The following is a 16,022-nucleotide window of genomic DNA, read 5'->3' as shown; positions in this document are numbered from 1 at the left end:
GCACTATTCCTTAAATTATAAGTTCCTTTGCATATGATGAATTTAATCTTGTAAAGCCAGATTTAACCAATTTCATTTTGTAAAGCAGAGATTGATTTGTCCTACATTTCAGTGTAGCAAATAAACAATGTTATGACCAAAAAAGCTTGGAGAATATTTGCTGTCACCTAGAATGACTTCACTGTGATTTGCGGCTTAGTATTACCAGTATCACAGTATCACAGTATCACAGTATGCTAGAGATTGGAAGGGACCTCGAAAGATCATCTAGTCCAATCCCCCTGCTGTAGCAGGAACACCTAGATAATGTTACACAGGAATGAGTCCAGGCGGGTTTTGAATGTCTCCAGGGAAGGGGACTCCACAACCTCCCTGGGCAGCCTGTTCCAGTGTTCCGTCACCCTCACTGAGAAGAAGTTTCTTCTCAAGTTTAAGTGGAACCTCTTGTGTTCCAGTTTGCACCCATTACCCCTTGTCCTATCATTGTTTGCCACAGAAATAATATTATGCAAAAGCCTGAGGTGGTTATATGTATGGGTTTAATTTTCCGTGGTATGTAGAGAAAGGAAAGTAAGGTTGGCTTTTTTCAATCCATAGACATGCCACCTGGCAGCCAGGCTGAGTCCTGGCTGGTAGCCATGGTCTTGCCAGGCTGAATGTCCTCTGGGCATCCACGTGTGCATGCTCCCACCAAGCTCAGCCCATTAGTTTTGGTTTTAGGTGTCTCCTGGTGCACGCAGACCTCTCTTCTGTTATTTGCTGACTGCTGCACCCTGGGCAAATCTCACTTGTTGCTCCTCAGCTGTAAAATTTAGCTCAGCCTATATAGCAGTATCTGCTTGGAGTTAGAAAGATGAGTACTGAGATACAAGATCCTCTTGGGCTTAGGCTGTTTTTTTGCGGGGCTGGATATTTCTAAGGTACTTCTGCTTGAATATTTTCTCTTTTGCCTTGAATTTTGTGCAAATTATTTATCTCTCATGTGAAGTGTATAGAGTGGTGTATACAGTGTATGAACTGTGCTAGTGCCTTGAAAGAATTTTTCATTGTTGTTAATAGCTGCCCCTTTAAAGGAGGGGGAAAGTCAAATATGGCAGGGAGTATGGAGAAAGAGAGTCTTTTGTGAAATAACAGTTGCCCTGCCTTTGAATCTCTTTAGTGTTGAATTAATGGGAACTGATAAATTGTCAGGAAAAAAGCTTAAATTACTTTCTTAACGCAAAGAACTTCACACTTTAAAGATTTAATGTAATCATTAGGTGATTTAGAATTCTGATTTGTGGTTTGTACTTCTGGCCTGAAAAGCAGTTTATATATATTTATGTATTTAAAATTATATGAATATAGATATATATTCTTTTTTCCCTTCATTGCAGTCCCTGTTCTGCAAAAATAATGGGGGTATACTTGTTTTATATCCATTCTAAACAGAAAGATTAAGACAACTAAATGACAGTATTGTTAAAGAAGTAGTATTTAAGTCTGTTAATAATTTCAGATATCGCAGAGACAGTAGTAAATTCTTACTGTTATTTAAAACACTAATAATATTGCTTTATTTTTTAATTTACAAATGTATACTTGGGACCTAACTGTTTTGAAGATCAAGATATTTAAATTGCATTTGCCTTTTAGGTTCCTGAGTGTAAAAGAGGCGAGACAGATGGAAATTCAAAATGGATAAAGTTCCTGAATGCAATGATTTGAGTGTCTCATCTAGTCAGTAGTCAGTTTGGGCAGTCAAACACTGGAACAAGTTGGCTAGAGAGGTTGAGGAGTGTGTTCAAAGCATGGCTGCACAGTCCTGGGCGACCTGCTCTGGCCGACCCTGCTTCAGCATGGAGATTGTACCAGATGATCTCAAGAGGTCTCTGCCAACCTCAGCCCTTCTGTGATTCTGGGGTTCAGTGCTCTTTGAACAGGTGGAATCCAGGGCATATGCTGGAATTTGAAAATACAGTGTGTATTTGAATTCAGAGAATGCTTTTAGTTTCATTTCTTACCAAGTACAATTTTTGTCTGGATTATTGTGAAAAATATGCTTCCCTTGATTTTGTTTTCAGGTTTGCTTTATTCAGCATGAATGCAGTCATCATCTTCACTAAAAGGATGCTGTAGATGAACAAAATTGTTTCCTATATTCCTTTACAGGAGTGGTTTTTAGGTAAAGCACTGTATGATGAAGAATCTACAATAATTCACCATTATGCCTTTGCTGAAAATCCTACAGTCTTTAAATTTCCAGATTTTGCTGCTGGTTGGGCACTTAGCATTCCACTTGTTAACAAGTAAGAATTGAATTGTTAATAACTTCTTGTTTACTGATAGTAATTAAGAATGTTCAATTTACACATCTTTTCTAGACACTAATCAATATTATTTTAATGAGTTATGATTTCATATGGATTAATATTTTCCGTAAAAGATGAAGGTGTTCCTGCAGAACAGTTGAAGGTCTAATTGCTGATCATGTAGATATGCAAAGTCAAATTTTAATTTGAGCTGTGTTTCAATTGAAGTTGCTGTTTGCAGTTCAGAGCCTACACTGAGCTTCTGCTGCTGCCACCCTTATTATCAGCATCCATTCTGATACGTGTAATTCTAGTTTGGCTTGAGGAACAAAGGTGCATCGCAAAACATTCAACCAGGCACAGTAATACACAGCGAGCTCTGGGTATACCTACATAAGCTTTCACTATAAATTTACCCAGAAAATACTCCTTTGATAAAATTCCATTTCTTCCTTATTGTACACATTCCAAGCATAATTATTATAAATAAACAAGAATTCATTAGTAGACAAGGCTACAGAACTAGATTTTTGTATTATTGCTGTCCATGTGATTTATTTCGCTTCAGTCTGCCTATCTAGAAGTTAATGTCATGTCAGCTAGTTAGTAGTTGTCTAGTACTACTGGTCATTCAGCTAGTTCAGTACCATCTCGTCATTTTAAAATTCTCCCACCCACAGCAGTTTTATTCCTGGGTTTTAGAGTGACTACATTGCCCTCTAGAAGTGTTTCTCATGCTATAGAGGCAACCTTGATATTTATTTCAGATTAGATGCTTAGTTTTTAATTGAAATTCAAAAAGTTCAGAGATTTCAGAAGTAGAATGCATCTTGCTGTAGTGAGGAAAGGTATTTTCACAAATTGAAGGTGCCTAAATACTCTTCTTTGGAATACACAAGAGAATATTGTCTGAAGTGTGGGATGCTGATCAATATTGAGCTTCAGACGCTCTGCTGCCTTTAATCTGTTGAAAATATTATGTCAGACTCTCTATCTACTCCAGATGAGAATTTTCTTCTTAGGCAGGAAGAATATATCAAAATGTGTGTGCTGAAAACTACTATTAACATCATCACACTGTGATGAGATGAGAGAAAAAAAAAAAAAGAAAGAAAAATATAAGTTGCTTCTTGGGACATAAATACAAAAGTAGGATTTATTTTTTCCCCTTCTAAGATGGTCACTAATACCAGCCACACTTTGCTGCATACACTAGCGACTGATTTTTTTTTTTTTAAGTGTGGGGATTTTTAATAAATTTCCTTATCTTTAATTGTATAGGCTTGCAAAGAAGTTGAAAAGTGAACCACTCAAATCAGACTTTACAATAGATCTAAAGCATGAGGTAAGTAGTGGTGTGATGAAATTAAAAATGTCTCAAGTCTGTATATTTGAATGGTCATAAATGATAATGGGAATAACAGTTTTTCTTAGACATTGGTAAAATGCTTGCGATGGCATGTTTAATTTCTTTCTTTTCCTTTAGAATATTATAACATTTTAAAATTATGTTTCAAGCGTATAAGAATTCAGTAATAAAAATGCATTTATAGGTGGAATACATACATGGTTGATACATTACTGTATCTTCTAAGGCTTGCTCTGTGAAGGAGAGAGACTTCCAATGCATCAAGTGTAAGATGACATGAATTCCTCAGGTATTAGACAGCCTCACTTATTTTCTAAGTCAGACTGTAAGAGCTAAATATGGTGGAGTTTGGATTCACTAATCTGAGGAACTAACTGCTGTGTAAGCAATGAAATCTGCAACTGACAGAAGTCTAGTATATATGCGCTTTTTTTTGCCTCTGGTTTGCAGCAGCCTTAAACGGTAGCTACTAGGTCTTTCAGAGGACAAGTCTACTGAAAGGAACATGAGAAGAAAGGGGGGGGGGAAGAATTCTTGGCAAGAATATCAGTGCCACATTTTCTGAAGGTTTTTTTTTATTATTTTCTGCCTTCAAAATGTCTCTGCAGTGCAAGGATTTGTGCTTCACCAAAGTGGACTCCTGAGCAAGGGTGGAAGGGGAGAACAATTGCAATAAGCTCGGTGATTTTTGGCCTGAAAATATGAGTGATATTACATTTCTGTTAATCTTTTAAAGCTCCTGAAAGTCAGCTATAAATCGTGGTTCCAGCCTGGGGAAAAAAAAATAAAAATCACACCTTACTTAAAACTACTGCTTCTGTTTCAGGTCTTTATTCTAGAATGGTTATAAACCTCCTAATTTTCAACATAAATGTACAGTGTCTTTATAGAGTATAAATTGGTAGGGCATTTAAATGAATTTGGGTTGGTGCCAACACTGTTCTTTCACACAGTTTCCCCTCGACTGATGTATTTCTCAAAAGCAGTTGGACACCTCTCAGCTTTCATTTTGCTACATGAAACAAGCCAACAAGCTGTTTCTTTCCTCTTGTTAAGGTTTCGTATAAATGCAAAGCCTTGGGCTTCACACTGCTAATCTTCTTATTGTAAGTTACCTCAGTGTCATTTGTATATTCCCAATATTCCAGTCTGCCTCAGCACTTACCAAGCCTCTAAACATAGTGTCGTATAAAAAAAGAAAAATCACTGGCAGACATTCCTTTTATGTGCCACAGATTGCTTAGTGAAGAACAATTGATCATTTGACTAGCAAAATTGCTTCCATCCACTTCTTATTCTGCTGGAAGTTCTTTGCATATGTTTCATTTCAAATTTATTGCTATTGATGACCTAATTCAGCCCTGTAGTTATTCTTTCTGTGCAGTCTTGTGTGTCCCTAGAGGCAGTTCCATTTCCCCCTCATTCATTTTGTAAATCACCATCTTCTCCTTCTTAAATCATCTTTATTCTATGTCCTTCTTGTGTGAGTCAAGATTGACAACAAATCAAATTATATAATCTGTGATCTTTAATGATTGTGTATAACTTTTAAATTTATGAAGGATGATAAATGCTTCAGGAAATGTTTTTGCTTGACGGAGTCCTAATGACATGTGCTTTTAGTCCTTGGTATTTTATTTTGCTCTGTATCAGGGGTTTTTCACTTTCCCAATCCCTGTTTCTTATATCCATAACATTTATCTCACTGTAGAGCTGGAAGGCCTATCTTGCAAATACAGTGAAGGTTTTAGTCATGCTTCTGCTCATTTGTAGATTGTTTTTTAGACTTTTTGTAATTGTACAATATATAGGAAATTCACTGAGGCTTATGCAAAACTCGAAGTGAATATGGGATTTTTTTGTGGATCTAACATTAGATTTGAACTAGGACTAAGACTATTTGTTTTGTTTTAATTGTAAATACATTTCCATTGTTTTAGGAGTAGTCTGTCATCCTGTCCTATAACCCAAAATGGCATTCTTCTTTCACCTCTCTTCCGAAATATGATAGCATTACACCGTTCTAAGGCTTTCTATTGAAGATTTCATTATTCAGTGGGAAATCATAGCACATTACGGACTTTCATAAATAATTTATGTTGTTACAGTTGTTAAATACACTTTGTGCTGAAGGAGCATTGCTGCTTTTTGGTTCATGTGACAGACATTAATTCTGAATAGCTGAAATCTGAAGTGGTACAGAGACAACTGAGTAAGGGATCAGGAGCACAAGTAGTGTTCTCCTCTATTCTTCCAGTTGCAGGGGATGATGGGGGAAGAAAAGCCAGCAGATCAATAACTGGTTTTGATTGTGGGTCAGTTTACATGACACCAGATCTGCTGGTGGCAGGTGGGGTACACCTTGTCTCAAAGGGGTAAAGGATTTTTGCACAGTTGAGGTTTTCTGAGGATGTAGAGACCTAAATGAGATGGGCAGGAAAATAATCATCTGTAAGAAGTCTGTAACTGGTTTGGTGAGTTGGGCTTGTTCAAACCATATTAAAGCTCTTGGTTTGCACTGCATTGTTCTGAACACTGGGGAGAAGGAAATATTATGCCCTCTTAATACTATCTTAATGATCACATTATTTACTAGAAAAGGAGCTGAATTCTGGCCCTCAATGGATGGAGGTGGTGTAAAACTAACTGTTCCTAAGTAGGTATAAAACAATGAAAAGGACACCGATTTTTCATTTCCTTTAGTGTGTGCTGAGTCTGGTCCCATATTCCAATGAATCACTGAACTTTTTTTTTGTGTGTGTGCAAGAGTCACTGGAAATATGAGTAAATAACATGGGAAACAGGAATTAGAATTCAAAACTGATTTTCCTCCCTTGGAGGAGCCCCATTCTCCCTGTGCAGTAGAGTCAGGCTCTCCTTCACCACACTATGAATCTTCTTACTTTTTGTGCAGTAACTCAGTTTCATGAGGTGTGAAATAAATTTTAAAACTTGACTGGCTAAAGAATTTCTTTTATAGCAAAGAACCCCTTATATCTTGCTCTAGAAATGTGAGCAAGATATAAGGTATGCAGCTAGATAATCAACTAAGGGGCAAATCTTTTACAGCATCCTGTATTTTTCAGTTTTCCTGTTAAGTTTACCCTGTAATATGGTTTCTTTGTATACCCTGAGAATTTTTATCCAGTTTCATTGCTAACATAACTCTTTTCTGTTTTGATAGATTGCCCTGTATATTTGGCAGAAAGGGGAAGGACCACATCTTACTCCAGTGCCTGAGTTCTGCACAGATGATGTAAACTCATATAAAGTCGATCATTGTGCAACAACATTCAGTAATTTTCTGCCACTTTGTGTAAGTACCATATTTTAAATTCAAATTGCTTAGTAAAAGTGCTACTAAAATGCGTAAAACTTGACTTTAATAATCTCAAACCTTAAGAAAATGTTTTTCAGTAAGTTAAAAAAAAAAAGTTTGTTCTAGCATTTATCTATTTCTGGATGTGATTTCAGCCTTCTGTGGCACAAGATATTTCATGGCAAACAAATACTGCATATGCCTTAATGGGTCTTTTTACCACAACATTTGATCTGTGCGTGATTTATAGAATATTTCTTCTTACATTTCTGTGAGATACTGAAGTATAGATAATCTTTTTTTCACAGATGGGAGTCTAAAACTTCTTGAGGCTAAAGATAAAATGTAATGTAGTATTCAGTGCCTCAAAGTACAACCCATCTCTTCCACTCAAGGAGAATACATTTCTGATATTATGGGTAGAGTGTTGTTAGGGGCCAAAAAGTGCTCCATGCTTCCAGGAGAGGAAAATTATAGGTGCCAAAAGGAAAACAAACAAAAGTGGCAGTTTTATTACACTTGAAGAAATTCAGAGATTTCTAGTGTGTAGCATTTAAGCTTCTTTTTCCAAGTATGATACAGTTCAGCATATTCTCGTATTGATTAATTTCAAAGAAATTAAGAAAGCATTCTTTTTCGAGACGAATATTTCTTAGTTCAACAGGTTCTACTACTCATTCTCTTTCCCCAGTGAGTTTATATTAGAATACTACATCAATGGAAAAAGTATTTCAGTAATGATATTTCAGGTATTTTAAACAACTAGTGGCCTTTATTTAAGAAACAAAAATGTACTTTCTAGTGTATTACTAATACACGATTTTACTGTCATGCTTTACAATTAAAAGGTATTTGTTTTATTACATATATTATAATAACATATTATTATATATATGGACAAACATCCCCTATAAAATGTTAAAGGCAGAGCCTGCAGTTAAAACATGAATTTTTGTTCTGTTCATATAGGGAGAACCAGTGAAAAAAGAAGATGTTTTTGTTGCTGTAAAAACATGCCAGAAATTTCATGGTGACAGAAGTAAGTTGTTGATTGGTCAAGGTAGTGGTTCCATGCAACATAATTTCTGAAATTAATACTTAAAAACCAAGCTGATACATGCTGTCTTTGTAGCTCTTGGGACTAAATGTTTGCAGAATCCCCTGCAAAACATGAAAGTTTCAGAATTGTAACCAGTTTATTCTTTAGGTAGATTTTTTTTTTGTTCTCTCTGCTATTCGGAGCTCTTCAAGATTGCTGTGAAACATTTAAAATGAAAAGTCGTGGTCATTTGATGGTTCATCGTTAGTGATGTGTTATAGTGGCAAAATCCTTGAATATCTAAATTAAAAATATGCCTAAAGTTAGCTTATATTGTTGTAAATTGGAGCTGTTGCAATAGTGAGTAATACAGCAACTATTAATATCCTTCAGTGCGTTTCCCCCAGCTAATTGATTCACTTCTGTTCCTTGTACTAGCAGTGACAATTGTGCAGTTCTGTGGTGGCTGATTTAGAAATTTGAAGAAGCTGAAAGGTCTCTCCCATCCTCCCTTCCATTTCTCTAGCTCTCCTCTCCAGCAGAAGATGGAGCAGCTTACACTGTCTTATTACTTCTGTCTGTTGACAGCCTATGCAATTGGACGTACACATGTGTTTTATAGTGCTTGGAATGGGAAATTTTGTCTCATGTAGAAATCTGGTCATCTGTAGTACTTTGTCCAAGCCATGGCCTGGATCAAGAGTCTCTCAAGTGTGCCACACTGGCATGTTTCACATGAAAATTGTAGTGTTGTTCAAGTAATGATAGTCACCATGAAAATATGACTGTGGTATCCATGGTAAAAACAACAAACCAAAAACCCCTAGCACAGCCCAACAAGATACATCCAGTAAGTATTAACTTCCTTCTCAGAGGCACAGAAAATAAACAGATTGATACTTACCTTCAGGTAATACATGGTAAGGCTCAGCTAAATTGAGGTAGATTTAGTGTCAACAAAACTTGGAAGGAAAAATTCCAAATCCACTGATTTAACAGAAGACACTCTACCTATTTGATGCCACCTACCAGTCCATTCCAGTTTACTTCTACATGTTTTGATAATAAGGAAATTCAGGAATGGGTTTATTTCCAGGAATTTACGTGAGTTTCATGTGTCCTTGAATACTCCAGATACGTAACACTGTCACCATTAGTCTTAGGGGTTGTATTTTTGCTGGGGTTTTTCTTCAAAGTAAGATTTATGGAATTTTTTTTCTTAATGTTTCTGCACTTGATGAAGACACATTTCTGATATTTAAATCACCTGATCATAGGGCTATCTTTAAAGTAGCTTTTGACAAAACAAAATTGACTGTCCTGTAATTGGAGTTCACTGAAGAGTTCTCCTTTCTGGATCCATGTTTATTTCTTACATCAAAATTAAAACCAAGCCCCACCAAACCTAGAAAGTCAGAAAAGAGCTTCAAAAAGATGGCATAAATACCTCTCGAGAAACACCTGTTGAAGACTGAGGAAAATTCTTGAACTTTCCTCACAGCTTCCAGTGTTACGAAATAGAGGATAATCTTACTCAAGATTTTGACAGATTAATGGATGCCAGCTTCAGAGAGCTCTTTTTACCTGGTAAGTCATTTCCTATTGTATGCCAAAACCTACATTAGTGCAACATTAAGGCTTGGAATTCCATGTGCAAAAGCAGCTAAAATTTTACTTCAGAATTTACTTCACATACAGCTCTCCTTACAGATGTGGTATATGGTTGTATAAGAAAATTTCAAGACTGCAGACATGGGTCAAGGTTCTAGAAGTAGCACAAATAAAATATTATTAAGAGCTTAGAGCTGACCTTCTATAAACATCTCTGCAGTGTGGTTTTAAAGCTTCCATGTGATCACAGGTATTAATACATATTCATAAATATTTGCATCAACAGCTAGTCTGAAATTTCATATAGTTGTTGTTTCTTTGAAACGTATGAGTTAGAAATTATAAATTATTGTGGGATTCAGTTGGCAATAGATACTACTCTGGATGGTGACACTTTGGTCAAAACAAGCAAAGAAAAGAGAAAGACACTTTAGCTGGTGTCCCCTTGTTAGACCATTTAACAAGGTCTCGGGTCCTTGCTTCAGTGAACTTTTTCATTTATACAAAGAAGGGGAGCTCCACTGAAGAAATACAATCTTCAGTGAATTAATCTTTCAGTGGAGAAATATGATAGCTCAGCCCATAATAGCAAGTAGTTCTGTATGTTAAACCATGCTACTGAGGTTGAAGTCTTTGGTTGCAGAAGGGTAAAACAACCTTTACAGGCGTGTCTCTTCTGCCAGGTGAAGGTTGGAAGTTCTGTGCTGGGGCCTTGTTTTCTGAAAGCTTTCTGGTTTTGTTCTTCGGAGAAACTTTTAAACTAGAGCATTTACACAAAATAAGAAAATAAATTCCTGCCTACCTGTCCTCTTATTCTAGCTGGGGGAAGAGAGAGGAGGGAAGTTTACATGGCATTTTCTGTCAACTAATGCCTAATTATGCAATCTTATATGATGGCATGTGACTTTTTATTGCATAGGAGGTAAAGCATTGTAAAATTCCTGGGTTTGCATTTCAGAACTCCACCATAACGTTGTATGAACATGTTTTGTACATAATTACCTTTGATTTTTTTAATGCAAAAATTGAGAGCAGTTTTGCATTTCTTTAAAATATTTAAGAGCAATATTGGCCATTGCACAATGCTACAGAAGTGAAATTCTATTTTTCCAAATATTAAAGCTTTTCCGTTAGTGCATTGAGTTTTGATGACTCTTGTCTTAACAGTTATCATTCAATTCACTGTGGTGTTACCAAAGTTACTGTTGATCAATCAAGGATTATAAATCCTTTGAGTCTCTGTGAGAGCAAGTAGGTAGGCAGCAAATACCAAGTTAGGTGATGGATGATTCCAGCAAGGGGGTAAAATGAGTTGTGCACAAGCGTCAAAGTTACATAGCAGCAAAGAGGAGTTATACAAATATTTCCTCCATTTCAAGAACTAGTGGGTTGCCCTTGACTTGGACCCCAGGTGCTCACCTCAGTTGGGCAGAGGTGAGGAAATATGAGAAAAGGCTTATGGGTCAAGGTAAGGACGGGGAGAGATCACTCACCAATAACTGTCATGGGCAAAACAGACTTGACTTGGGGAAATTATTGCAAATCAAATCAGAGTAGGAAAATGAGAAAATGAATCTTAAAAACACTTTCCCTCCCAGCCTTCCCTTATTCCCAGACTTAACTTTATTCCCAGTTTCTATACTGCCTCAGCCCCAGTGGTGCAGTGGACAGGGAATGGTGGTTGTGGACAGTTCATCACATGTTGTCTCTGCCACTCATTCCTTCTCAGGGGAAGACTCCTCACACTCTTTACCTGCTCCAGAGTGGGGTCCCTCCCATGGAGAAGTCCTGCAGTGAACTTCTCCAATGTGTGTCCTTCACATGGGCTGCAGTTCTTCATTAACAGCTCCAGCATGGGTCCCCAGTGAGATCAGAAGTCCTCCTGCAAATCGTCCTGCTGCAAACCTGCTCCAGTGAGGGCTCCTCTCTCCATGAGGCCACAGGTCCTGCCAGGAGCCTGCTCCAGCATGGGCTTCACATGGGGTCACAGCCTCCTTTGGGCATCCTCCAGCTCCACCGTGGGGTCCTCCATGGATGGGAATCTGCTCCAGTCTGGACCTCCATGTGCTGCAGGGGCACAGCTGCCTCACCATGGGCTGCGCCACGGGCTACAGGGGAATGAATCTCAGCCCTGGTGCCTGGAGCACCTCCTCCTCTCCTTCTGCACTGACCTTGGTGTCTGCAGAGCTGCTGCTCTCACATATTCTCACTCTTCTCTCCAGCTGCAATTGTGCAGGGCTTTTTTTCCCCCCTTCTGAAATACGCTATCTCAATACTGCTACAATCACTGATGGACTCAGCCTTGGCCAGCAGCAGGTCTATCTTTGGAGCTGGCTGGCACTGGCTCTGTCAGACGTAGGGGAAGCTCCCAGCAGCGTCTCATAGAAGCCACCCCTGTAGTCCCCCTGCTAGCAAAACCTTGCAATGCAAACCCAGTACAGCAGCAAACATCAAGTTAGGTGATGGATGATTCCAGCAAGGAGGTAAAATGAGTTGTTCACAAGCATCAGAGTTACAGAGCAGCAAAGGGAAGTTACATAAATATTTCCTCCATTTCAAGAACCAGCTGCTACCAGTGAGACCTGCTGGATGGTTTCAGAGAACATAAAAAAGACTGTTAATGACAGCAGTTAATGACTGTTTCAGAGTATTTGGTCATTTAAGTCCTTTTGTTCATTTTTAAAATGAACAAAAGGTCATTATTTTTAATCTGATAGTTCTCTTCCAAACACCCTGCAGAAGCTTTTGGCCTTTTTTATGTTACCCATGATTTATTCACTTCTGGCTATAGTTTACACATTCATAGAATCATTATTAGAATTTCTTATGATCAATTTTAAATGCTCATGTAAAATGGCAATCTAATAAGAAGACGATTGCTTTTGTAGAGAAACGTTAAGCATTCTTCCTTTGAGTAGATTCTCCGTGGGATCAAAACTGATTGTATGATAAATGTCCTGTGAATGTCTCCAGAGACAGGTGCATTTGAGCATTAATATGATGGTGTTGCCAGATATGATGTATATAACACAAGTGTAGTATTTCAAAAGGTGCATTTGGTCTGTTTCTGATTCAGAATACTTTATACACTGTACAGTGGATGTGCTCTTTTAAAAATGCATACTTCAATACTGGAAGTTTCAATACCGGAAGAATGATTGATCTCTGATAGTGTTCATGCTGATGTGTGCTATAAAGTCTACCATAGCAAGTGTAAAAGTAATGAATTCCTTCCTTTAGTTAGCATAAATGTAAACATCATTGTTTCAATGTAATATGAATAGAACTGTAATCATATTTTAAAAGAAAATTTATTGCTATATAAATAAAACAGCCCTGACTAGCTTTCATAAAAGATGTTTCTCTCTAAATATTGTAGACAAGGAAGAAGAATGAACGTTTAAACCATGATGCTGAATTTGAAACGTTTGAACAGCATATTCTGTGCAAAGGAATATGTCAGTTAACAAGGTGCATAAATGTTTTGATCAAGTACTTATTTTAATCAAGTTACATGTGTTTAAATGTCAACAATTGTTTTGCAGTACCAGTCGTAAAGCAGACTTGGGAAAGAGAAGCTGCCCTTATTGAATACTACAGTGATTTTGCCGACATCTCCATTCCTACTATAGATTTAGGCGTACCTAATACTGACAGAGGTAAGCTATTGACTGTTGTTGTCAGTTTTGCACAAACAACTGTCTGTAAGTCTTATGGCTGATATCTGTATTTCATGTATAGTATGAAATTTAGAGATTCTGTATTTCTGCAGCACATTTGAGCAGCCTAAACCGAAAGTGCTTTTTTACCCCACACGAAATGGATGGAGAGTGCAGTTCACCTGTGTAATAAGAATGTTCTTCTTAGTGGAAACCTAAATATGCTGATATATGCCAAGAAACAAAAATTACTGTTATTACTCAGGATAAGAATAATATCTCTTGAGTTATTGACAGTCTTGAGTAACATTATCAATAGTAGCATAAGTCATAGGTTTATTTCAAAATACCTCAGACAGTGCCATCTGGTTACTGGGCATAAACTACAGCGACATTTGATATATAAATATTATATGCTTGTGCCTAGAATGTCTTGATTTAAGCACAAAAATGAAATGTTAAGATTGGAATATCTTTTTATGAAAAAAATAATGTGGTTTTAATTTACTTTGTATTTGAATATAAAAAAGGCTATGGGTGTGATGGCTTCCATGAGTTTATTAATTTTAAGGGTTTTTCCTTTCATATGATCACTTGTTCTTAGGTTTATAGTCTCTGCTACAGGCTATTACCTTCTGAATTAGAAGTGTCCAAGCTGTGGCCTATTAGCTTTACCTGGCGCACTAGGTCAGTTGTTCTGATCTCTGGATTATTTGCAGCTTTCCAGCTGCCCTTGTTTTTTGTCCACCACAAGGTCTGTTACAGGCAGAGAGAGAACAGGCTGGGATTTTCATTTTCATGTCTGCAGTGTGACTTGTGCAACCAGTGGGTGCTTTCAGGAGGTAGCAGACCTTCTGGGCCTGTGTGGATCACCTGTAGAAGCTGTGCCCAGTAGTTCTAGTCACACCAGGGGCAAGGAACCTTCCACGTTTGGCCTTTGAGCGTTGCTGTGGGGGGCAATGGGCAACTGGCATTCTAAATCAAACAAATCATGCTGAGTTTGCTCTAATACTATTTTTGTCCATCTTTCTTGATGGAATATAATACTGAAGTCTTGGTTTCAATTTTGTAAATATTCATATATCATCTGCCTTGTTACGCTTTCACAAAAATCAGTAAATCCAGGACTTTCTACATTTCTTCAGCATCGAGTTACTTCATTTTCTCAAAAAATGCTTTAGCTGGAAGTAGCTTCAAATATAATATCCTGTCCTTATTTTTAATGATTATGTAGTAATTGTAATATTGATGGCAATAATTGCTTTAGATAATCAGCTGTATTCTAGATGAATACAGACTGTTTGCAATTAGATATTTCTGGAATCTAAAGGAGATTCAGTAGAAGTCTGATATTTCTTGTTTCTTTTGTCCTGCTCATTCTGAACAAGAGTGTTTTACTCCTAAATTCCCAGTAAAGGGTGGTTTACCTCTCAACTTCATTATAGTCTTGTGATAAATGTTAAGGCCTTTCCTTGGAGGAAGTTATCAGGATCTGAATTGCTGATGATGAGTATGGTAGATTAATGTAAACTTAAATATTTATATAAAAGCAATGGACCTGAATGATGCATCACGAAATGCTATGAAAATATCTTTGAGTATTTTGCGGAACATGTTTTTATCAGTCTCCTCATTTTACTGTTTTAGAGATTAAGAGTAGCAGTTTGCCCAGTATTGTTCATCATCTTAACAGGATAGCTGGAATAAAGCTTATTTTTCAGGTTTTCATGCTTCAGCATCCTTCAAAAGTATATTCCTGCATATAAAGCAATGGTTGCATTGGAACAATTTGTACAAATACCATTCAGCACAACAAAGGATGTAATTTAAACTTTCATCTCAAATATTTTACCAGTCATTACCAAGATGTTTTTTACAGTGCAGTAGAATACTGATTTAATGCATGAAAAGTGGTTTATTATAAAATCTCACTTTATTTAAATGTGTATTCTGTTTTTTCCTCTTCCTTTAGGTCATTGTGGGAAAACTTTTGCGATTTTGGAAAGGTTTTTGAATCTTAGCTCTTCCAGAACTCCTTGGTTAGTCATAGTGGATGATGACACACTGATAAGGTATATATTGCAATACTTCAGGAATTACCACTGTTCATGTCAGTAGGAGTTTTGGCAATCTTCATCTCTTATGTATTTATGTTTTATTAATTACGTAGCTTCATATTCCTTTAAAGAAAAAAATTGTCACTTTCATTCAGCATTCTTTGATTGATATTAAAGCCAATGTAATCTTGTAACTTGATAAAAACTATGCTTATTAGTGCTATTACGCAACTGTATATTCTGTAATTCTTCAGTATAGGCATGTCTGAGCTGATTGGTTTTAGTCATTTGCTAGTACACTTTCTCAGATGTATTCCTTATGTAATGTGCCACAAGAAAGGTTCCATAAGGGAGGGCCTGTGTCAGGCACACAGACCCATATCCATGGACTTGCCGTTGTTAGAAATTTAGACCTTGTTTACATGAAAACTGGCACTGCAGTGTAAGTGAAATAAGGCACAGCAGTCAACCAGCAGGATCACAGAGTCATGACCATGAGAACAAGTGCTTCAAGATAGCACTTCACATTAAAGCTTGTGAAAGAAGAAGAATTTGGAAGAGGCTGTAAATCTAGATAAATTGATAGTCATATAACTAAATCTACCTGTTTGCTTTTCAGTTCCTGGGGAGAAAAGATGATTTGCAAAGATGTTATAATTTCATGGGCCTATAGGGAT

General features: G+C 37.0%; 1 protein-coding gene across 2 annotated transcripts in view; it reads left to right on the top strand.

Annotated features, from left to right (window-relative positions):
- The window catches only part of B3GLCT (beta 3-glucosyltransferase), a 53,826-nt gene that overhangs the window by 32,415 nt on the left and 5,389 nt on the right, over positions 1-16,022 (top strand). For both annotated transcript variants that reach the window (XM_062615096.1, XM_062615095.1), the window contains exons 7-12: positions 2,152-2,288; positions 3,573-3,636; positions 6,845-6,976; positions 7,949-8,018; positions 13,175-13,288; positions 15,261-15,360. In XM_062615096.1, the coding sequence (XP_062471080.1) occupies positions 2,152-2,288; positions 3,573-3,636; positions 6,845-6,976; positions 7,949-8,018; positions 13,175-13,288; positions 15,261-15,360 (617 nt within the window). The remainder of the gene's footprint in view (positions 1-2,151; positions 2,289-3,572; positions 3,637-6,844; positions 6,977-7,948; positions 8,019-13,174; positions 13,289-15,260; positions 15,361-16,022) is intronic.

The sequence above is a fragment of the Pezoporus occidentalis genome, unplaced genomic scaffold, assembly GCF_034315485.1.
Source record: "Pezoporus occidentalis ecotype Australia unplaced genomic scaffold, CSIRO_AGI_Poc_V1 ctg18, whole genome shotgun sequence".
Taxonomy (NCBI): Eukaryota; Metazoa; Chordata; class Aves; order Psittaciformes; family Psittacidae; genus Pezoporus; species Pezoporus occidentalis.
Note: the sequence above shows the minus strand (reverse complement) of the source record. Positions and strands in the feature narration are given on the sequence as shown.